General features: G+C 40.2%; 2 protein-coding genes across 3 annotated transcripts; both read left to right on the plus strand.

Annotated features, from left to right (window-relative positions):
* The first annotated feature begins 166 nt into the window (after nucleotides 1–166).
* On the plus strand, nucleotides 167–3,598 carry LOC307011878 (uncharacterized protein). Its single transcript, XM_079637947.1, has 2 exons — nucleotides 167–3,124; nucleotides 3,178–3,598. The coding sequence occupies exon 1, from the start codon at nucleotides 215–217 to the stop codon at nucleotides 3,029–3,031; it is 2,817 nt and encodes a 938-aa protein (XP_079494073.1). The 5' UTR covers nucleotides 167–214; the 3' UTR covers nucleotides 3,032–3,124; nucleotides 3,178–3,598.
* An 823-nt stretch (nucleotides 3,599–4,421) lies between these two features.
* On the plus strand, nucleotides 4,422–21,400 carry ptpn18 (protein tyrosine phosphatase non-receptor type 18). 2 transcript variants are annotated; one of them, XM_079636988.1, is made up of 17 exons: nucleotides 4,422–4,764; nucleotides 7,466–7,574; nucleotides 8,567–8,643; nucleotides 8,864–8,959; nucleotides 9,069–9,107; nucleotides 9,200–9,268; nucleotides 9,502–9,564; nucleotides 9,940–10,082; nucleotides 10,483–10,549; nucleotides 10,720–10,797; nucleotides 11,048–11,125; nucleotides 12,191–12,282; nucleotides 13,364–13,680; nucleotides 15,526–15,557; nucleotides 16,035–16,068; nucleotides 17,110–17,199; nucleotides 18,589–21,400. In XM_079636988.1, exons 1-17 carry the CDS (start codon nucleotides 4,663–4,665, stop codon nucleotides 18,660–18,662), a joined length of 1,560 nt encoding a protein of 519 aa, XP_079493114.1. In that variant the 5' UTR covers nucleotides 4,422–4,662; the 3' UTR covers nucleotides 18,663–21,400. The 2 variants fall into 2 exon arrangements, with proteins under 2 accessions (XP_079493114.1, XP_079493115.1); XM_079636989.1 differs by lacking the exon at nucleotides 7,466–7,574 and having other exon boundaries at nucleotides 4,466–4,764.
* The last annotated feature ends 3,097 nt before the right edge of the window (nucleotides 21,401–24,497 follow it).

Here is a 24,497-nt window from a genome sequence, read left to right on the forward strand (position 1 = left end):
TATTCACAAACATAACGAGCCCCGTAGGGCTCGCCCCGCGTGCTCTCTCTCAACTCAGAGAGTCGAGCGCGCGCGGGACGCATACTGTGTTAAACATGTCCCCCGCCTCAGACGCCACGGCGTCCATGTCACAGCACATGGTTGCTCTCGTGTCGCCGCCATTTCGCGACCAGAGCCCAGATTACATTCAACCCCTAGTCACACGTGCAGATGCATGGGAAGGACTACCCGGGGTTTCAGAATGGGTGCTAGAGACTATAAAAAGAGGCTATTCGCTACAGTTTTATCGACGCCCTCCCCGTTTCACGGGAAAAGTCGAAACCACGGTAAAAACAGAAGTAGCACATCTACTTCGAGCCGAAATAGCGAAGCTATTGAGCAAAGGGGCCATAGAGCCTTTATCTCAAGCTCAGAGCGAAGGGGGCCTGTACAGCAGATATTTCCTGGTACCGAAGAAAGACGGGGGTCTCAGACCCATTTTAGATCTAAGGCGTCTGAACAAAACGCTTGCAAAGCGGAAGTTCAGAATGCTCACGACCAGAGGTATCCTCGCGCAAATTCGCCGAGAAGACTGGTTTATGGCAATAGATCTGAAAGACGCGTATTTTCACATACAAATTGCGTCACGTCACAGGCGATTTTTGAGATTCGCCTTCGAGGGCCGGGCATATCAGTACACAGTCCTGCCATTCGGCCTATCCCTAGCACCTCGTACATTTACAGTGTGCATGGACGCGGCGCTGGCACCCCTGAGACTCCGGGGCGTTCGAATTCTGAACTATTTGGACGATTGGCTAATTCTGGCTCAATCGCCGTCAGAACTCGCTCACCACAAGACACTAATACTCGATCACCTCGAGTGCTTAGGTCTGAGGGTCAATTGGGAGAAAAGTTCACTGTTTCCCAGTCAAAGGATCTCCTTTTTAGGACTGGATCTGAACTCACTGTCTATGACAGCACAGCTGTCATCACAGCGCAGGCGAAATACCCTGCAAATGGCGAAATCCTTCCTCAGCGGCCACATAGTGCCACTCAGGAGATTTCAGAAAATGCTGGGCCTCATGGCCTCAGCCTCAACAGTGCTGCAGTTGGGCCTGCTGCGCATGCGCCCACTACAGTTCTGGTTGAGAGCGCGCGTACCGCGCCGAGCATGGCTACACGGTCGCTATCGCCTCAAGGTCACTCAGGAATGCATTTCAGCCCTGACACCATGGAGAGCGTCAGACTGGTACCGGTCAGGTGTAAGCCTGGGGACTTCCTCGAGCCTGAAGGTGGTGTCCACGGACGCGTCCACCTCAGGCTGGGGAGCACTGCTCGACGGCAGTCCGCTCTTTGGCCAGTGGTCAGAGCGAGCCAAACTACCGCACATAAACTGCCTGGAAATGATGGCAGTGGACTTTGCGCTGAGGCGCTTCTGTCCCCGGATAAAAGGACACCACGTCCTGGTCCGCTCGGACAACATGTCGGTAGTAGCCTACATAAACCGCCAGGGTGGCGTGAGATCCCGGAACCTATTCAGGTTAGCGGAACGCATACTGGTGTGGGCCCAGCACAACCTGCGCTCGTTAAGAGCAATGCACGTGCCAGGCCACTTGAACGTAGGCCCGGACAGACTCTCACGGAACAACGTTCCCACTGGAGAGTGGTCCCTACACACACAGACAGTGCGTCTGCTGTGGAAAACGTTCGGCAGAGCGGAAATAGACCTGTTTGCAAACCAGGAAAACGCTCATTGCCCAGAATTCTTTTCGAAGAGCACGAACGCGCTGGCCAGAGTCTGGCCCCGCCGCCCGCTCTATGCTTTTCCTCCTGTCTCACTCCTGCCTCAAGTGCTGGAGCGTATCAGGGAGAGCGGATGCTCAGTACTGCTAGTTGCTCCATTCTGGACGAATCAGACCTGGTTCCCAGCTTTGATGCAACTGAAAAGTACTGCCCCGTGGCCGATACCAGTGAGGAGAGACCTCCTCTCACAGGCCAAGGGCTCGATTTTGCATCCTCACCCCGAGCTTTGGTCCCTACACGTATGGGCCATAAACGGGTACCCGCTAACCTCCCAAGAGGAGTGTTAGACACGATCGAACAAGCTAGGGCTCCGTCTACTAGACGGCTCTACGCTTCCAAATGGTCGGTGTTCTCTGGATGGTGTTCAGATCAAGGTCTGTCACCACTTCAGTGTGGAGAACCGGAGATTCTCTCCTTCTTGCAAGAGCTATTGGATAAGGGAAGAACCCCATCCACGCTCAAAGTCTATGTGGCTGCCATATCAGCGTTCGTTAATCCAACGCTTGGCCGTTCACTAGGCAGGAACGACCTGGTGGTCCGCTTCCTGAGAGGCGCCAGGAGGTTAAACCCTCCAAGGCCTCCTTCAGTCCCCGTTTGGGACCTTTCTACAGTGTTGAACGCTATGAAAGGGGCCCCTTTCGAGCCTATTCACTCAGTTGACATGAAACACCTGTCTCTCAAGACCGTGTTTCTTTTGGCTCTCGCTTCAGTGAAGCGTGTGGGAGACTTGCAAGCGCTCTCAGTGAGAGCTTCTTGTATGGAGTTCGGTCCAAACGACTCTATAGTCGTGTTGAAACCGAAGCATGGGTACGTGCCTAAGTCCCTCAACACACCGTTCAGGGCTCAGGTCATCTCCCTGTCGGCCCTGCCGGCCTCAGAGGACGGAAATAGCTCCCTTTGCCCGGTCAGGGCATTAAGAGCTTACGTGTCCCGCTCCGCTGTTTTTCGACAGACGGAGCAGCTCTTCGTTTCGTTCAGCGGGCGCTCCAAGGGACGAGCCGCAACGAAACAGAGTCTGTCTCGATGGGTAGTGGACGCCATTGCGCTAGCCTACGCATCTGGAGGCTTGGAATGCCCTTTGGGCATCAGAGCACATTCCACGAGAGGCATGGCCTCCTCATGGGCTTGGTATAGCGGAATCTCGTTACAAGATATCTGTATGGCGGCAGGCTGGGCCTCCCCGTCTACATTTATTAGGTTCTATAACCTAGAGGTTCCTGCGTTGCAGGCTAAACTGCTCTCGGTCTAGAAGACTATGTATAAGTGTTCCTGCCCCGCACTGCGGCCCAGGTCACTTCAATGGTAATATGTACAAGTGCTCCTGCCCCGCGCTGCGGCCCAGGTCACTTCAATGTCTAATATGTATAAGTGCTCCTGCCCCGCGCTGCGGCCCAGGTCACTTCAATGTTTTAAGCATCACTCACTGACAATGTGTCCCATGAGCATGCTATTACCCCTCATATATATCTATATTTACATATATATGCTATTATGCCTTGAGAGGCACTACTATAAGGGATGATGCTATTTTAGCCGCTCTCCTTATACTTCTTGGGGTAGGCGCTTGTATACCAGGGCGCGCGCGCCCTTAGGTGTCTGTGTCGATCCAAGAACACGCACGGCGGTTTGCATGGGGTTCCCGTAGCGTTCTTTCGACGCAGTACGAGAGAACTCTACGTAAGAGAACGTACTCGGTTACTAACGTAACCTCGGTTCTCTCTAGGAGAGGGAACGAGTACTGCGTCTCATGCCGTGCGTGTCCACGCTGCGTCGCTTCATTGACGAAAATCGGCGTGTTAGACAGCTATGCTCGTATTTATAGGCCTAGGCCACGCCTGTTTGGGCGGGAGGTGACGCAGAAGGGCGCGAAGCGTCCTCATTGGTCAGCGTCCTGGCCTCGCATAGGCTGTGCTTTTCTGGCAGAGCAGCCAATGGGTGAGCTGTATTGCTCCGCCTAGGTTGTATGCTTCAGAAAAGCGTTTTACAATATTACAAAATTAAGGATTAATTTTTGGCTTCAATCTCGACAAAGAAATATCTTTCCCGTAGCGTTCTTTCGACGCAGTACTCGTTCCCTCTCCTAGAGAGAACCGAGGTTACGTTAGTAACCGAGTACGTTTTCTCAGGAGGTCTCCCATCCAGGTACTGAGGCTCAGCCCTGCTTAGCTTCAGTGGGCAACCAGTTGGCAAATTAATTTCATAATGACTAATGGTGACTGGTATTCCATTATAATACATTACTAAGCTTTTTTGTGTGTGTAGTGTAGCCTATTGTATTGGCGAAAACTGTTAGCTGGTTTGGGTTTGTCCCAAAATGACTATCGGGCAGATTAGTTCACCATGTGGAAGTTCCTTACAAGTTTGGAAATGGCAATTGTGACATTACGCTACGTGATTGTGGTCGCTGGACAAGTCATCTTTCTTTTTCACTTTCACAATAGACGGCAATGATTTCAGCACTAGCCTACTGTAGCCTAATAGTGAAGAGCAAACGTGTCTGTACTCTATAATCGACGATTTGTTTGTTTTATTATTATTGTTAGTGTTATTATAGCGTTCTCGTGCTGCCCCAAAGGATGATGAGAAATGTAGGCTAGTTTATTTTCACACGCTAAAAGGGAGTTTCAATCCTCACCGCGGATTGGCAGGAATTATAAAGTGGGTGTGGCGACGGCTGATGATTGACAACGCCTTACATGAAGGTGACCATTGACCAACAAGATTCAGCGGGAGAAACTTCCCTGTGTCCGTTTTGCTGCCTGGATAACTTTACCAAGACGGAAACCGGACATATTAGCTGCTAAATTATCATATAGTTGTGGTGAAGAAAGAGTCCAGTATCAAAAAATGACACAGTAAGATGCTGATGAGAGTGATTATATGGTGATGGAAGCGCACCTGTTGAGGTTCGTGGAGCGGGTCCGCAGTTTGTCCGACCTCCATGACAGCAGTGGAGACCAACTCATCTCCACCGAGTTCAGCGTAAGTCTATAATTGGCAATGCTTCTTATTACTTACCAAATCATATCAGTATAAATAAGTTGACACTTGACACACGATGCTATTATTATGTTTTTGGATATTGTCATGATATGTAGGCTAGGCTAGCTACAATAGTCAGAATGTCACAACAAACTTCTCTTTGTGTAACGTTTTGCTTGATTTTTTTATTTTTATTTTATTTTTTATGTTTGTGAACCCTTACGGAAATACTGTGGTAATATCATGGTACAGTGATGCTAATACATACTTTGGGAAATACACATGGCAGGCTACATGGCACTCTCAGACAGGCTACTTCTAAGAATACCATGGTTTTACCATGGTTGTACTTTTGAGTACTTCTTTGTAAGTGAAGTGACTTGGAGTAGTGTAGAGACCACGGTAAATGTATTTGGAAATCATTCAGTTCCATTGTATTTATCAAAGGACCCCCACTGTATCATTGCATTACCATGTTTTTTTTAGGAATTATATCATGGTAATGATAGCAGTATTTGAAGTACCTTGTGTAAATACCACATGTTATATGATTATGGTAATCAAAGTTCCACGGAATTACCATCATATAATGAATCATTACCGTGGTACCATTAGAGTACGTTTTTGTGTCAATATATGATCAATTTATGGACATTTCTAACTACATGAACGTGCTTTAGTTTTTAATTTTGTAACTAATTTTATGAGTGAGAGTTAGTTTTACTTTAGTGTTAAATATATTTTAGACAACCGTTTATTTACATGTTTCTTTGCAAATGAGTTGATGACTGCATTATAGATAAAAAAAACTATTCACACAACATTTGCATGAGCAACAGTAAACAGAGCTGAAAGATCTTACTGCTCATTCCACTCGTGCTTTTTTCATTTCAGAATCTGAAACCCAGCTGACAGGGCACCTTCTGGAAAGATTCTCTCAAAGTTATGAACAAACGTTCTTGTTAATGTTAATAGATTGTTCATTCAAATATATGTGGTCTTTAATAACATTCTCAAAACATTGGCACACACAAAAAAAATATACACATCGGTCATGGAACATTTTTAAACATTGCAACTTTCAGAAGTTTAGAGTACATTCAAAAGCAACGTTCCCATTATGTTTACAAAATGATCAAATGTAACTTTCCCTTAATGTTTTCTCTAACCAAGAAAAAAAGGTTTCAAAACATAATTTTTTTTAATGTTTTAAACTTTCAGAGGGACATTAGCAAACCGTTGTAGAGTATATATATATATATATATATATATATATATATATATATATAGAGAGAGAGAGAGAGAGAGAGAGAGAGAGAGAGAGAGAGAGAGAGAGAGAGAGAGAGAGAGAGAGAGAGAGAGAGAGAGAGAGAGAGAGAGATCTGTATATAATGTTTAAGACATAATTTACTCACCCAAGTTGCTCCAAACCTGTATGAGTTTCTTTCTTCTGTTGAACATAAAAGAAGATATTTTGAAGAATATGGGTAACCAAACAGTTGATGGGCACCAATGATGACTTTCTTCCATAGTGGACTAAAATATGGAAGTCAATGGCGTCCATCAACTGTCTGGTTGCTGACATTCTTCACAATATCTTTTGTGTTCATCAGAAGAAAGAAATTCATGCAGGTTTGGAGCAACTTGAGGGTGAGTAAATGATGATAGAATTCAAATTTTTGGATGAACTATCCCTTTAACTGTTCGTTATTACATTCTACTGTGGTTACAATGAGACCAGCGTTTTGCAGAAGTATCTGTTGCTTTTTGACTCGTTTGGCTGCATTAGTGAAAGTAAGAGGGCATTTGTAATAAGCACAATCTACAGTTCCTCATTAAGTTTCTCGGTTTTTAACTACTGGCAGCTTTCAGAAGATGAAGCGTCTGTGGAAAAAAACACTTGCGACTCTATAGTGCTTGTGGTAAAGGGGACAGAAATTGTTTGTGATTCTCTGTGGCTTCTTTTACAGAGACCCAATCAAGAGCTTCGTGTTGAAAATAACGCATGTGAGATGATCTCTTTTTATAAGTGGAAGTAAAACTGAGAGTAGTTTTAGTCTGTGGCTGCCTCTATTTACAGACATTCATAACCTGTTTGTTTGCCTGAGATGAGCTGAAGGCTTTTCGCTAGCAACTCCTAGGTCCGTTTCACACATACTCCAGTTCATATACGGATGCACATTTTTTTCAGCATTTATTAGAGCATTTACGCTGCACACACTGTACCCAGCATGTGCCTGTGTGAATGCTCTGCTGAAAAAATGTGCATCCGTATATATGAACTGGAGTACGACAAGTGCGTTGCAGGATCGGTGCGGTGAAGCATTCAAACTGGATATGTGCTGCAAATGGATAATGTGTGAAACAGGAATGCATGAATGGATCAAAAGTATACCTTGAATAAAACGCATCTGCCAAATGCATGAATGTACTGTAAATGTTTAAGTTAATTAATGTTATACTTTCAGTATGTTTGGTCATAGTAGCATAATAGCATTAATTGTGGGTTTGATCTGGAATGTTTCAAAACCACATCCACCCTAAAAAAAAGACCCTTTCATGGCTTTTATAAGCTATTAAAAAGGAATTCACCATAGCTTGACAAGCTACAGGATGCCACCTTGTGGTCAGATGGTGCAACTGTGATGGATTTAAAAAACAAAACAAAAATCATACCTGTTTTTTCTCTTTCCTTTTTCAGTTGATACGACAGAAAAGTTTATCATTGAAAGAGGACTATGGCCTGACCTCTGCGGCAGGAGAAATCAAAGAAAATGTGAAGAAAAACCGCTACAGGGATATTCTACCCTGTACGTAGTCTTATCGGAGAAGGTTTATTTTAGTTCTATTAAAGGTTATTAAGGCCTTTTCTAGGCGAAACAGTTTCTGTAATTAAATTCAATTAAATTCAATGCAATTCACACCATGCAGTTGTTATATGAAATGTGTTAGCTGATAACACGGACATGACCTTTATTGTTTTTCCAACATCTTTTAGGTTAAAAGTTCAGTTAAATTCAATGCAATTCAATTAGTCTTGCAGTGAGACTTTAAAAATATAGGTTACTTAGTTGATGTTAATATGCAGTCAAAAAAGCTGCTTGCATAATTCTACAATAAAAATGTAGTCAGTGCTTAACAATAAGGCTTTTTGTGCTGGCAGTCAGACTAATAATTTCACTGGTCCCTCCACAAACTATATTACATTTATTTTTAGTAGCTTTTTTTTCGTGTCATAAATAAATATTTATATTTTTCATTTAACATTACTTTTTAAACGGTTTGCAATGGTGTATTGTTTATATAATAACTAATAATACATTTTACAGCTACAATATAACTCATGACACACATAAAATGTACTTTTACAGAAAAACAATGGCATATACAGTATGGTGTTTCATTTTATTTAAAACCCATTTAACTGATGCTAAGACACTTTTTGTGTTAGTAGTATATTACATCCTTTAATATCCCATCAGGATTTTCACATCTGACAGTGAGCTCAGATCTCATCAGCTCTGAATATATGTGACTCACAGTTCCTCTCAGTGTGTGACAGAATAATGCACCAAAGTTATTTTACATGATTATCTGTCAAACACATCTGTCAAAACATGCCTCCTATAGTTACAGTACTGTTTTTTTTTTTGCATTGTCCAAAAGCATGTCATAATATTTCATAACTGAGTCTCCACAATGTATTTCCTGATAAATGATTATGAGTTACACTGATGAGAGGAAGAATTATGCAAATCCTTGTTATATTTCCTCTTCTTTTTTGTTGTTGTTTGTATTCCAGATGATCAGACCAGAGTTTGTCTAACTCCAACCACATCTGAATATGAGTCTGATTATATTAATGCCAGCTTCATCAAGGTACTGCAGTGTTTAAACTTCAACACTTATCTGGAGCATCATGCTCTTTTTTTGTGATAGAAAAAAAGAAGCTTTTTAAGACGTAGTAGTTCATTTTATACAGTATATATGTAAGACACATTGGTGTAGAGGTAGTTTTGTCCAGATCGTTTTTGAAGCATTGATAGATAGAAATTCTTTTTGTTGTATTATTATCATTTTCTATATTTTTCGCCACTAGGGAGCTGCTAAGAACAAGATGTATATTGCCACCCAAGGCCCTGTGAGCAGCACTGTGGTTGATTTCTGGCGTATGATTTGGCAACACAATGTAAAGGTATTTTTTTTATTATTATATATCATTATCATTATAGCTTCAATGCATAATTGTATTGCTTTTGTAGCATTTCCACTTTTTAAAGTCTGGTCCGTTCTTTTATTGTTAGGTCATAATCATGGCTTGTCGCGAGATTGAGATGGGAAAGGTAATCTGAATATTTTCTTTGTTGTTCTGTGTCATACGCCTATCATTTTCTTGCCATTTACTGTTTTTTTTTACACCCTCTCTGTTGTTTAGAAAAAATGTGAAGTCTACTGGGCATCAACCACAGACACATCCACTTTTGGTCCCTTTACTGTCTCAACTGTAAGTGTTTTCTGTGCTTCTCAACAATGAACAATGTGTGTACAGTAATTCAACAGTTAGGTCTAAGAGACAGGATATTGATCTTTCACAACAGTTCCTTTTGATGTTATCTCCACGCTTCATGAAAGTTTTGTCAGTTTTTTGTCTGCAGTTTGATGCAAAGTGTAGTTCATGCAGTTGCAAGGCCCCACTAGATGAAGTTCTCCTTATTAATGTCATTTTTTTGTCTTTAGTTTGAGGAGTTGCGACCAAATGAGGAAGTCGTTGTTCGGACGTTGGTGGTAAAATATTGTGATGTAAGTGGTGTCTCCAGTGTGTCATTAGTAGGTGTGATATAGACATTATATATATATACACATAGACAGAGATGATGTTATGGTGAACTGTCTATATATATATATATATATATATATATATATATATATATATATAGACAGAAAGATGATGTTATGGTGAACTGTTCCTTTGAGAGTTTTTCTATTTAAAGAAAATCTATCAAACCACAAAATTGCAGTGTACTTCATTTTGAGTGTCTTGTAAAACACTGTTTACTCTGGCTATAACCATCTCAGTGTGTGATGTTTCACATTTTAGCTCATTTCAAACATTGTAATTTGGTGTAGAAACCATAATCCATTCATAGGTCAAAACTCGCCATCTTTTCCACACAGGAAGCCCGTAAAGTGTTTCATTTCCAGTATACTGCCTGGCCCGACCATGGAATTCCAGACATGCCGGATGGCATTCTGGGTATGATGGAGTTGGCTCGCCAAAAACAGAGCAACCAGACGGACCCTGTAGTGATCCACTGCAGGTCTGTATCACACACACAGCCGTCTCTGTTTTTTTTTTTTTTCTGTGCCTCTGACAAATGACCCATCTGCCCATGAAAATTCATCAGGTCGTGTCCGTCCGTGTTGTTAGGGTGCAGCAGGGGCCGGCCTGTGTTCCTCTGGTTCCATGCATTTTAATGGCACCATTTAAATGAAGTGAGACATGTTAAATATTCAGCACCTGATGTGGCGCTGGAAAAGCCTGTTAACTTCCAGGCTTCAGCACAGATTCACTCATTACCCTCTCTCTATATACATGAGAGAGGCTCTGTCCAACAATATGGCCCATAATTCCCCTCCGTGACCCTCTGAACCGAGACTCGGGGGAGAATGGATCATATCATATGGTATGGAAATGTGACAGCTTCTCTTGCTTTACAGTGCCGGGTGCGGTAGAACCGGGGTCATTTGTGCTGTTGACTATGTCAATGATCTACTACTGACAGAGGTATTAACATAATAACCAATATAAAATGCATATACAGTGCTTGAAGGTGAAACATACAGTGTATATATATAATGTATGTAGCAACATAAAAATACAAGAGGAATTTATAGATTGATAGATAGATAGAAAGAAAAAAAACATTACATTCATATGCATTAATTTATTTTCAGCAAATACAAGAGGATTTTAATATATTTGACCTGATATTAAAGCTCAGAAGACAGAGACCTTCAGCTGTGCAGACCAAGGTACATTAAAAAAAAAAAAAGGTACATTTTTTTGCATGGCACAGATAATAGAAAGCATCTACAACTTAAGTTCTTCAACTGTAATTGCACCTTTTGCCCATTAAAGTAAAATATCAAAGCCTTGATGCTCAAGCTATGTTTTTATCTAACCCGAGCACATGGATAGGCCCATTCAGCCCTGTCTGTCATATTCCACAACACCATGTGAAGTCCTGATGTCATTTTGTCATGTTTATGTGAATCTCCTCAGGAGCAGTATGGATTTGTCTTTCATACGGTCGCTCAGATGTTTCAGAAGGCCTTGCAGGTGAAAAACAGGAATACAGAGGTAAGACGCACACTGCTGCTCAAAAGAGAATATTTCTATTTTGGCAAGGATGCATTAAATTGATCAAAGGTGACCGTAAAGACATTTATAATGTAATAAAAGATTTCTATTTCAAATAAATGCTGTACTTTTGAACTATCTATTCATCAAAGAATCCTAAAAAAAAATATTAAGATACAAAAATATTGTCATTATCAACATTTATAATAAAAAGAAATGCTTCTTGAGCAGCAAATCAGCATATTAGAATGATTTCTGAAGGATCATGTGTCACTGAAGACTGGTGTAATAATGTTGAAAATTCAGCTTTGTCTTCACAGGAATAAATTACATTTATAATTATTATTTTTTTTTACATAAGTTGTAATTATATTTCAAAATAGTACTGTTTTTATTGTATGTTTGATCAAATAAACGCCGCTTTGGTGAGCAGAAGAGACGGTAGTGTAGTGTAAGTAGTTGGTAGTGTAAGTTTGGAATGACATGAGGGAACTATCCCTTTAATCAAACAACAAAACAGTTTTAACAAAGATGAATATATATTTAATTTATACAGTGTGTATTATACCAGTGTTATTTAACATTTAGGCCTAATTATTGCATGTCTGTTCCTGAAAACACAACAGTTAGACCTTACTTTTTTTGTAACTTTGTTATATTGTATTTATCTATGCTTGTAATTAGTGTATTTGATCTTATTTTTGATTAACTGTTCACTTGTCTCCAATCATGTTTGAACTGTATTGGTTAGGCTAGTAGTTTTTGCTGTGGTAGTTTAAGTGTGCTTTAAGTAATATATTAAAAGTTACATTTACAACCATGTTGTTTCAAATAAGATCTCTCTGCCATTGCATTTCGCATTTTTACATCACATCTTGTTTTACTTCCTCAAGACCTTGAGCTTTAAAAAGGCAGTTCAGCAGGAAACACGCTTGCTGTGTGCTTCCTCTATGCAAATGCCCAGTTATCCTTCAACAGTTCAACACTGTGCAGCTGCTCTCCCACACTGAGTGCGTATTTCACTATTTGTTTGTCCTTTTTCCTTTTTTTTATATTGGAAACAAGACTTCGACCTCTCTGTACATCAATGCGGTTTCGCCGAAAGCTTCATTGAAATCAGGATCATTAGGCAGCTTCAACGAACTTTCTAAAACACGGTAAGACAACAAATGACCCTCATTTCCAAATTTCTAACCTGGTTTGACTGTTTGCGGATGTCTGTGATTAAAATCAGTGGTGGCCACACAGCCAGAGGCCAGTTTGAGATTGACAACAGCGCAGTTCTGCAAACTACGGCGCCGTGCGTCACACAGGTGGACTCAGCCAAGATGCAAGCTGTTATTGTCGGTTCTGTCTCGCACACCACACTTTTCTTGTCTAACACGTAACTTCATCCGAGTTAATGCGAGTTAATCTCCTGAGTCATCGATGTATAGCTGGATATATGCGCACAGTGGGATTCATGGTGGCGTTTCTGCTTTGCATACAGACGAATATAACTTTTGTAATGAATATTGTGAATATTTTGCATGACCGCATGCTTATACATTATACGGAGCATTTATTAATTTTTAAGTCGATGTGTTGTGTTGCAGTTCCTCTTGTGTCAATAACATATTTCTCACATTGCATTGAATGCAAATGTGACAGTTGGACATTATACGTAGCTGTATATGGGGTCCCACAATGTACCAATGTATTCAAGACACCCAGAGCAAAATGTGAGTGAGTCTTACGTCTCTGTATAATCTAATGCAATCTACATTGTCACAAATACCCATTGACTTATAAACTAGCAATTTAATTGGCATGCTAGTGACCTCATCTCTTCACCATAGTGAGGCTTATATTATGACTAGATTCTTGCTTTTTTTGTGGATGCTTGTCTGCGCAAAACTGTCCGCTGTGTTGCTAGCTAGTTGCTAGCAATGGTTGTTACTCGGGTCAAAGACGTTCAACTGCAAGTCTCTAATATTCTCTCTGTAGATACGTCTTTTTTTTCATGCCTATTTTATCGTCCAACAAGTCAGATCACAGAATGCCCCTAATAAGTGTACTTTATGGGATGGGAGGCGCGCGCGCTAACAAGGATTCTAGAGACCGCAGCCTCTAGCATCAGTCGCTAGTGCGCCTCTTGAGGCCAGGGGAGTGAGGTTTACTCGCACAGCGCTTACTAGCTGGCCTCCATTTTCATTTCATGCCGACTTTAAATGTGTACTTGTCTGTCTTTGGTTTCAGAAATCCTCCTCTCAAGCCCAGGCTTTCTCATCCTCTTCCTCATACCAGGATGAACGACACTTATGCGGTCGTCAACAAGCCAAAACTGCAGCCCCCCAGCTCTGCCCCCCATTCGATCACTGTCCATTACTATGACAATGCTAATTCAGAGAAAAGCAATAAGAATGCTCTCTACAGTGCAGTTAAACCTAAAATCAGACCTGGATCACTCCTGCCTCCTCCCACCTCACCGGTTTATGACAGATCAACAACAGCCAATCAGAGAGGAGGACTGTCACCTAAAGTAATGGACCATGAGGGTTATGAGCTATTGCCAGGTAAGGTACTATTTGAATGGCTGTTTTTTATTAAATTTGTCTTTTATTCCGTTGCTTTTTTCGATTTTTCACCTGACGAATGAAACAAATAATAATTTCCGTAGCCATGTTGAGTGATTCCTTCAGAATGAACACGAGTGAATCTGACTGCAGTAGATGTGAAAGATATGAATAAAAATGCGCCAGCGCACATACCTGTATTTAGTTCCTGTTTTCGGTCGAAGTCCAAAGTAGTCGATTGTCGAGTTCACGCGCGTGATCATAGATAACTAAACCTATGCGCGTGAACTCAACAATCGACTACTTTGGACTTCGACCGAAAACAGGAACTAAATACAGGTATGTGCGCTGGCTGATATAACATCATTTTTATTCATATCTTTCACATCTACTGCAGTCAGATTCACTCGTGTTCACTCTGAAGGAATCACTCAACATGGCTGGGCACTTGTATGACACATCAAATATGTTAAGAGAAATAAAAGCAGGTTTAAAATTAGACCCCATTCAAGTCAATAGGCTGCCAATTTTAAAAAGAGGATAACACGGTGTAGGCAACACCGATTTTTGTCGTTGTTCTCTGTATTGACAGCACTCCAAATTTACTAAAAATTGAGCTCAATGTTAAAATTGACCGGAGTTCTCCTTTAAGTAATCACTAAGCAACGACCCTGAACCAGTATTATTTTTGAATAATTTTTTTTCAGTTAATTGCCAATGCAACATTTCTCAATTTGTTAAGGTTTTTAATCTAATCTAATATATTTATATTTCTCCTTTATTTCAATTGATTAAAATAAAGATTTATTAGTATAATAGTTAACTAGACCAACAACACAGACATTGGTCAGTGCAAAACTTGAGTGTTGTGGATAGTTGCCAGGGCGTTGCTGCAGTTGCTACAGTGCTGTGGATGGTTTCCAGAGTGTTAATGTGCATTTTTTTTCAGGGTGTTTCTATGCACTTGCTAGGGTGTTCAGGGAAACCACACAAAACACCCTAGAAACTGCATAGCAACGCCTTGACAACTATCCACAACACTCACGTTTTGCACGGACCAAACACATTTTCTTATATACTGAGAATCTCGCTGAATTGAAAATGAATTAAAGTAGACAAAAAAACTGCCAACTCAGCTGAACACTAAAAGGAAGATCATTTGAGACAGAGGGAACTTGTTTGTTTGAGGAGAGTAAAGTTTGGAAACTTCTGCTTGCAGCTCTCACTGTCGTCTCATGACTCATGTTCTTTTTTAGTTCTTCTCTTTCATGTGATCACCTGGGTATTTAGAGCCCTCTCATTTGGTGTTTATCTGTTAAAAGTTCAGTTATTTCAAGCTCATATTTTCATATCTCTCAGGAAATTAAAATGCCATTTTGTTTCATCTATTATTGAACTTAGTATCGGCAGAGTCCTAACAGGTGAAGCGTGTAATTTCTGTGCCACAAAACAGGAATAGTCAGCAGTATAGAGTGCATACTGAACTGTATTCAATTTTGAACATAGCCAGTGTTTTCAAGCAGGCTTCAAAAACTCTCCCCTGTCTGCCATTGGTCAACCAAGCAGATAGTCCCGCCTCTAAATTCACAGCATTTGCTGAGCCCAAAGGTAACACGTCAGATGTTTGTATAGCACCAGTGTTTACATACCAGTTACATATCAACCTACCAATGGCTTACTGTATGCTTTAATATGCAGATGGTATAAAGCTCCTTGTTTTAGAGGGAAAATAATAATTTGCAATACTTTTTGTTTTTGTAGTAGTAATAGTGGTGGTCTGGTTATATACTTTTTATCACAATAAAAATTCATGATTTCTGAATAAACCTTTTGTTTTTTTCTCAGGGGAGTTGAGGTCCATGAATAGAGATGCACAGGTAAATGATCTGATTGGTATTAAGATTCTGCAGTCATTTATGCTTGGCAGATGGGTTCGTTCGGTTTTCATGTTAGCATATTAGATGTCAAATTAAAGTGCTAAGTACATATTAATCTTATATGACTCATTTACATGCAGCTATTGGCCCGTATTACCTCTCTACACACTTGTAGATGTGTCAAGTTTCTCCTTTGTTTGTGTTTCACATTAGAATGTGCCATTGTGAGGCACATTCAGCCTCTTCCTGTGATATGAGGCTTCTAGCTGAGATCACACTCACAAGTTAACAAGCTTTAGCAGACACTTACAGGCAGTACATTTAGTAAAAATAACCTGACAGATTGAATATTTCCACTGAATATGATTCTAATGTGTATTTGACTGATGATCACAGTCTTTGTAACCCTGATAATCACAAGATGAAATCTGCAATCAATATAATTAAATCTAATTCAATGAAATTTGTGTTCCTCAGCCACAAGTTCCTCTTTCACGATCCCCAAGTGCAAGTAAGTGCGTTGTTACGTGTTTAATGTACTATGCAAGTTGGTCTGGAAAACAATGAAGTGACATTTACACATTATTTATCAGTATTGTTTATTATTTATACAATTAAAAGATTTTTAAAAAATGCTTATGCTAAATGGGGTGTTGATTTTAATCACATTCTGCCCACATCCCATTGCACGTTGGACAAGAATTTGATTAGAACTACAAACACGAATACAAAGTTTTAAAAATAAACTCAAATATGACGCATGTGCGAGTCCGACGGTAGTAGGGAAAGTAGAGAGGTTTAGATAAAGGGGTTTGAGTGTTGAGTAATCAGTATCTAACCTGACAAAAATATATTTATTCAATGTTATCCACATTATATTTAATTTGAAACAGCAATGTGAACTTTTGTACTGAAATGTTTGGTTATTATCTTTTAAATGCATCATTATGCAAATTGCAAGGAGAGTATCCGCATAAAAGACCCACGACTGGCAGATCAACGTGCTAGTTACTATATTTCTCTCTAAAAAAGTAGGACATTAAATTAAATTGAATGTGGAGGATTTTAACTGTGACAAGATGATTGACAGGGCAGTTTAAACGATAACAGGATGCACGTAACTAAGCGACAGAGCTGTCCTTTAAAGTAGTATTATGTCTCAAAACTTGCCTAATCTTCTGATACACATATAAACACGCATAAAAGTATGCACTTTTTCTTCTCAAAAACAGAAGGTGAATTGGGACACAGCGTTGGTTACACTGCAGGGCCAAATTAAGATGTACAATTTTGATATTGAATGACCTCATGTTATATGTCAAACACTTTTGAATGCTTTCAAATACAGACTATGAAGAGTAAGGTGTGTTGTTAGTGATGTAGGAGTCTTTTCTGTTCCCCTTTCTGTTCCGATAAGACTCCTTATCGACCAAATGAGTGAAACGCTATCTAGCAGTAAACAGGAAGAAGTGTTAGATCAGTGTCGGTTTCAATCTAATGCTCTGAGGTTTGTTTTTAAGTTATTAAACATTGTTAAACTTGTTTTTCTCAGCTGAGAGCCAATCTTCTACAGATGATGATTATGAATATGTGTCTAGCGTGGTCAGGGACACCAACAGCCCATTTGCCCCGGGCGGTCTGGGTGAGTTACACCGTATGCACACCAAATCTTCATTCTGAACATTAGAAGATAAATATTTAGGTTTGGAAGGGTTTTTGGACAAATCTGCTAGTTTCTAGTTTCTCAATCTTCTCAATCCTCATGCAAATTGCTAACTTGTCGTTTAGTAAATAAAAATAGCTGTTTTACAATAGGTAAACTGGCAGATTGTGGGCAGTGCACAGCTTCCCAGACCACACACGCACTTACAACCACAAAAAAGTGACATCACTGGGTGGTTTCCAGGCCTTAAAGCAACCTTGTTCATATCTGGGGAATGCAAACATCACTTTTACTGTTGCTCGAATTTAGGGTTATATGTTTAAACAAATCCCTAATCTTTGTTATTAAAGCAATTGTTCACTCAACAATATGTTTCCATTCAAAGGTGCAAATGTAACCCAAAATTGGAATATCGCATAAAACATTTGCTAATAAAGCCCAGTTTCTATCCCTCGTGTTCAAGACTTGTTCACATTAGCATGTGCTGAATGGGGATACACAGCCAGAGGAGCTCAGAAGAGACCAAGACCAACCAACCAAAACACACACACACACACACACACACACACACAAAAGTGGCAAAATATCTGTAATAAAAATAGAAGTCTACAATCAGGGAGGCAACTGTGGCTCTTTTGTCCTACATCATAAATGACTTGCTCAGAGTGTGCAGACGAAACACAATAAACATTGAGACGTTCAGATGCCTGATGTCTGAGAACACAATCATGTGAGACACTTGGAGGTCGTTATACCCAATCTTTTTGATGATAGACTTTGGCTCAAGCATTTCAGAATGACCAAACCAACCTTTGAGATGCTTTGCAATGAAACTGATCCGCTGGTAGTCCAGTTATCCAATCACATCCTCTGTTGAGGCAAAGTCATGCAAGTTTTTTGTTGCGCATTGAGGGATTCCTCAGTAAATGAGTTTCCATTGTAGTTGTATGCACTTATTCTTATCGGATAAATGTTTTTTCGACTCAATTGAGCGCATATGTTTCCATCCAGCATTTTTGTATCCCAAAATTTTTATAAAAATAGGTGGATGGAAACATGGCTAATGTCATTCAAAACCTGTATGACTTTTTCACGGCTGCGCGATAGGCGGCGCTAACCGAGAATAAATTTTTCCTCATGTATGCATCTAGTAGGTTTTCCCATTTGGCTAATCTTCAGAATTAGCTGAAGGCTCGGCAAGCCCTTTCGATGATGTTGTGTTCTTCAGAACATCTAACTAACCTAGATTTGATCCTGAACCAAGATCCATTTAAAATATGACTTCATATTGACCTGTGCTCTGTTATCTTGTGTTTCTCAGGGCACCTGGTGATTTTAAACTTTGACTTTGTTTGTCTTGCGCTTCAGGTTTCAACTGTCGCATAAAGAAACCCAAAGGCCCACGAGATCCACCGGTCGAATGGAGTCGTGCAGAAAGTTGAAAACGCAACAGGGTTTATGTTTTAAAAAAGTGAACCTGATGCACTGCTACTTTTACACTGGGTAATAGAGCATCTATTTATTTCCTTCAGATGTTTCGCTTCTAGTTTTGTTTGTATTACAGTTTTAATTGTATTATTGTAGCAATTTATGATTATGTTGTTTAGTTTATTCATGTATTTGTGTAGCAACTTTAAGAAATTGAAAATTTGAGTGATGATTGTAGAACTCATGTGTGATGTACAGTAAAAGGGGCCATTTCATTTATTTTATTTATTTTTTTAAGTTTTAGTAGTTTTAGTCCACTTACATTATTCACATTTTTATGTGCCATAATGGTAAATGTTGGTGGTAATCTGTATATGGAATGGTAATATATTCTGACATCAGTTAGTTGTTATTTAGTATGCTGTTTAGTTTCAGTAAATGTTCTTATTGGATGGTAGTACATAAAACCTTTTTATCTCAAGAAATCAAGGAAAATTTGATATATGACACCCTTTAGCAGGAGTGTCAAACCACAGTCCTACAGAGTTTAGTTCCAATTGACCCATCACAGGGAGCTTGATTGACAGGTGATCTGACCAATCATACTTCGCAATCCACCATTTTGTCCGACAAAGCCGTCAGGAGAGTTAGTAGATTAACATGGGAGGATTTGATCTTGAGAAGCGGAGTGTACTGACGCCTTTCCGTGGTTAAAACAACATCCCTTCTTATGTTCATTCATGTTTATTTGATGCTATAAATGAACTTGAAGTAAGAGATGATCGGTTCACGAGTAGCTTTAAATGAGACTCTACAGCGATCTGTCAAGCACATTAAAGAGCCACAAAACGGTATTTATTGTTTAAATTTCTTTAAAAAAAATTACCAAATTTGAAAGGTGAGACTTAATGTTTAATATCAAAAGTAACCCAAAAGTAACCTGGTCTGTCCTGTCTGTCAGCGCGTTGTCAGTGTCCTCTCTGCTCCATGATGTATTTTTTCACTGCGTGAGAACATGGTGTGGAGTGAGAGCGGCGTAGCTTGTCGGACATAGCGACAGTAACTAAGGGGGCGGGTCTTTGCGAACCGTCAATTCCAAACTGCGTTTTTGCACCCTTGAAAGGCACTTCGGGAAGGGGACACCAATTGTAGGGACGTTCCAAACAAATGAATCCCTTCACGAAGGGCCCTTCCACAAGTCCGTTAGCGAAGGGAACATGCGTTGGTCACGTCAAGGAAGTAATTCAATCGTTTATGGTCACGTGAGTGACCCAGGGTGACAAGTCCTCAACGTTGATTTTAAATCTAGAAATGGCGGGAGAGTTGGAGTTAATGTATAAACAGAATGATTCAAGTCGTTTTGTTTTATGATATATTACGCACATTTTCGTCATGCACATTTCATAGAAATATGTTTAATGCTTAAAAAATATAAGAGCAGATTGGGAACACACACACACATATAAAGTATAAAACATATTTAAACAATCTTACCAGCAATGATAAGATATTCCTTTGTTGTGGTAACATACCATGTGAATCTAATGAGGAAATGACTTGGTCTTTCATTGCTTCCTTTGCCAAGTGCGTTCTAGACGGTTTCATTATGACACACAAGCACCCTGCTACCTCCAAAGTGAGTAGGGCATAGGGATGCTCGCTTCCGATTGGAAATTGCTCATACCTGCAGTTTTGAAATAACTAAGCCTGAAGGACTTGACTAGCTGGATCAGGTGTGTTTAGTTAATGTTGAAGCTAAACTCTACAGGGCTGTGGCCCTCCAGGAACTGAGTTTGACATCCCTGAGTCAACAGCTTGTTTGTTTGTCGCTGTTGCGATATGATGTGTTTGTCAGTAGAGGGCAGCGTTGAGGTGTAGTTTCTCTTCATGGCTCTCCCCAGAAAGACAGATCACTCGGGTCATAAAAATAAAGTCAATATAACATGTGCATAATAATTTGATGCCACATCTTATCTATGAATCTACTCTTTTGATAGTTTACCATAAGAACATCTTAATGCTGACATTGTGCGCTGTGTATAAGAGTTTTAAATTTAGTTCTAAATCCTGTGCGGACTATCTGTCCAATCTTATCACTCATTCCGGAGATAGAAGCATAAAACGTGCCCTCTAAACTCCAGAGCGATTTTATTTCCGTCATGAAAATCAATGGAATCTTAAGTTGTGCTTAAAGCAGAGAGCACGTTTTCCCAGATGCTCGGCCTATTGGCAGCGTTCCTGGATGCGTGTTTTTGATGATGAATCATTCTTGCAGTATGGTAACAGCAATATCATGCAGAAATGCTGTGAGATGCTCTTTACACCATATCAAACATGCATCGTCTGGTTAAGACGGACTGCTTTAATGTGGCCGCGGCATAAAAACTTGAAATCATATCCTGTCTGATGACTGAGAGTGTCTGAAGACTTCTTATAAAACAGATAGATCTGGTCCTGGATGCTGATTGGTCAACATACAGGTCATGAAATGTGATATAGGTTGACTTTGTATTGCAGTTTTTGCAACTGTGAAGGAAGATGCTACTTTTCAAGAATATAATGAATGAATATAAGCATGAATTGTGCTGACATTATCAAGATAACATTCAGATTTTTCCAAATAAAGTTTCAGTGGCATATTTTTTGTATAGGCCTACACTGTAAGTATGTTGTTGTTATTTTCTTCAATATGTTAATGTAATTATGTTTTTTAATTGTTTTATATATAAAATGAACTGGCTTTTTGTTATGCTTTTTGTTTAGTGTGTATTATTATTATGTATATTTTTCACACGCACACACACACACACCAAATGTGTATTAAGTAGTACACAATTTAATAGGAAAAATTTTAATATATGGGGAAGTAATTTCATATTTCTATTTTGACTAATAAATGGTGTAATGCTTACTGTAATACACCTTTGATCATTTGTGTTGCTGTACAAGAGCTGTCCAAAACAAAAACAATGATTATTACATCAAAAAGTCCCTGAAGATGTGTTTTAGCCTGAGGGAGATTTTCTCTGAAGGTGTTGCATTCAACAGAGACTCCATTTTTAGTCATGCAGTGAATATTTTGACTCCAGCCCTGCTCCAACTAACTCTCTCTCTCTGTGTGTGTGTGTGCGTGTGTTTATAAGTGTGATGAGACCGAAAGAGCTCAATAGAGGAGTTTTAGGACACACCGACGGATGGTAACTCCTAGGAAAAAAATAACAATGAAACATCAACAGATAGACAAATAAGAGAGGATGTTTGCTAGTGTTCTGCTAATGGCTGCTCTGTTAGCAGTAAAGCGTGTGTGTGTGTGTGTGTGTGTGTGTGTGTGTGTTGGTCTCGGTCTCCTCTGAGCTCCTCTGGCTGGGTAATCCCATTCAGCACATGCTAATGTGAAACCAGAATCTAATGACCTTCTGCCATGGCTTTTCAACCCAGGCCTGGAGCAATCTCACAGCAACATCTCATAGATGCTCTCTCCAAGAACGCCCCCACACACAAGCATCCCAGTGAACAAACCATCTTACCATAAAATCTCTCTTATCCACAACATCTCTGCAGAGCGGGTCAGGCGTTATGGTTTGAGTGAATTATTATTGTAATTTTACAGTACAGTCACAGTTACTGGCAATATCCCAATTTGCATAGTATCAGTTCTATATAGTGTACCACAGTCACGCCAATAAAGTTTGTTTGAACTTGAATCTAGCGTGCAAGATTAGAATTAGAGACTACTTTTAGTCCCACATTTTTTTTAAAGCTAACTTTTTGTCCGGTCATCATGTATATACACTAGCGTTCACAAGTTTGGGATTGGTAAAACATTTAATATTTTTAAAAGAAGTATCTTGCTCAGCAAGGCTGCATTTATTTGATTAAAAATAAAGTAAAAACAATACTATTGTGAAATATTACAATTTAAAATAACTGATGACTAAAATAATGGCCACTAAACCTTGCTAGTACCGGGTTGGACCCCCTTTTTGCCTTCAGAACTGCCTTAATTCTTCATGCCATAGATTAAACAAGATGCTCCACAAGATGCTCCATATTGTCATTATAGCATCACGCAGTCTCACTGCAGATTTGTCGGCTGCACATCCATGATGCGAATCTCCAGTTCCACCACATGCCAAAGCTGCTCTATTGGATTGAGATCAGGTGACTGTGGAGGCCATTTGAGTATTTGAACTCATTGTCATGCTAAAAAAAACAAGTTTGAGATGAGCTTTGTAAGATGGTGTGTTCTCCTGCTGAAGGTAGCCATCAGAAGATGCGTACTTGTGGTCATAAAGCGACGGATATGGGCAGCAACAATGCTCAGATCGGCTGTGGCGTTTAAACTATGCTGAATTGATATAAGGAGTCCAAAAAGTGCCAAGTTAATTTCCCCCACACCATTTCACCACCAGCAGCCCGAACTGTTGATAAAAGGATGAATCCATGCTTTCCGTGTTGTTTAGTCCAAATTCTGACCCAACCATCTGAATGTCGCAGTAGAAATCGAGACTCATTAGACCTCAACGGTCTTCTATTGTCCAATGTTGGTGAGCCCGGTCAAATTGTAGCTTCAGTTTCTGTTCTTATAGCAGACAGGAGTGTCACCTTTGTGTCTTCTGCCGTAGCTCTTCTGCTTCAAGGTTTGATGTGTTGTTGCGTTCAGAGATGCTCTTCTGCAGACCTCGGTTGTAACAAGTGTGATGTGAGCTTCTGTTGGCTTTCTATCAGCTCGAACTCTGGCCATTCTCCTCTGACCTCTGGCATCAAGACATTTTTGTCCACAGAACTGCCACTCAGTGGATATTTTCTCTGTTTCTGACCGTTCTCTGTAAACCCTAGAGATGGCTGTGCATGAAAATCCCAGATCAGCAGTTTCTGAAATACTCAGACCAGCCCGTCTGGCAACAACAACCACGCCGCTTTCAAAGTCACTTACATCTTCTCCAATTTGTTGCTCAGTTTGAACTTCAGATCATTATTACAGACCAGATTGTTAAGTTAAAAACCAAATACAGTACATCAAATCAGGGAAACATTGTGTGTAGACTTTTGCCCATTAACCCCTTTTTACTGTGCAAGTAAACACCTTTATTGGCATTCTGGCATCTTATGCTGTGTGTATTGTGTGCATGTGTGTATTGTGTGCATGTCCATTTACAGTTCGATTTATATAATGAGCTTTTTAATAGTTTCCAGTGTTTTGTTCTACATTAAAATGCACTCATTAAGCACTTAACCCCCGTTTATTCCTGTTTATTATTGAAGTTTTACTCATACTGCTATAAAGAACAGGACGCTTGGCGCATCCAGAACAGTTGGTACATTTACCAGCTCCCATGAAGACAAGTCGGTTAACACTCTGTGAGGTTCTTTCGTTGTTGTTTCAAGATGGATTCACAGTCATCTGTTAGGTTATTAATCAGAGTGTGACTTTAAAAAGCGTTCAGTGTCCTCCAAAGACCGCGGCGAGTCTCTTTATGACCCTGGGATCAGAAGCATCCCTTTCAGCCAGTGTCCACAGTGAGAAAACAGTCAATTCTGCAGAAGGAAGACAAAGACAGTGAGTGAGCGAGAGAGAAGAGAGGCCGTGGCGGCCCTCGGGCTGGTTTGGATCCAGCAGACAAGGGAGGCCTGTGTTCACTAGAGCACATGGATATTGATCTGCTCCCTGCCGTCTCACCGCCCATCTGTTTGGGTGAAGACTGCAATACCTCCATACTACAACTCCCGCCTGCCGTCTCCATGGAGACTAATCCATTTATCCCACTGAATTACAGTATCGGACAACTATTTTTTTCTACTTGGTGGCCATTTTGTGATTGTCAATCTGGTTTTTAACTTTGACTTGT

Source organism: Phoxinus phoxinus, assembly GCF_949152265.1.
Source record: "Phoxinus phoxinus genome assembly, chromosome: 15".
NCBI classification, from domain to species: Eukaryota; Metazoa; Chordata; class Actinopteri; order Cypriniformes; family Leuciscidae; genus Phoxinus; species Phoxinus phoxinus.

Excerpts from the sequence above, each read along its gene's own strand:
- ptpn18 (XM_079636988.1), top strand. The coding sequence starts at position 4,663 with ATGGTGATGGAAGCGCACCTGTTGAGGTTCGTGGAGCGGGTCCGCAGT. Across the intron at positions 11,126-12,190 it reads TGAAAAACAGGAATACAGAG|ACTTCGACCTCTCTGTACAT; the intron begins GTAAGACGCACA and ends ATTGGAAACAAG. Across the intron at positions 12,283-13,363 it reads AACGAACTTTCTAAAACACG|AAATCCTCCTCTCAAGCCCA; the intron begins GTAAGACAACAA and ends CTTTGGTTTCAG.
- LOC307011878 (XM_079637947.1), top strand. The coding sequence starts at position 215 with ATGGGAAGGACTACCCGGGGTTTCAGAATGGGTGCTAGAGACTATAAA.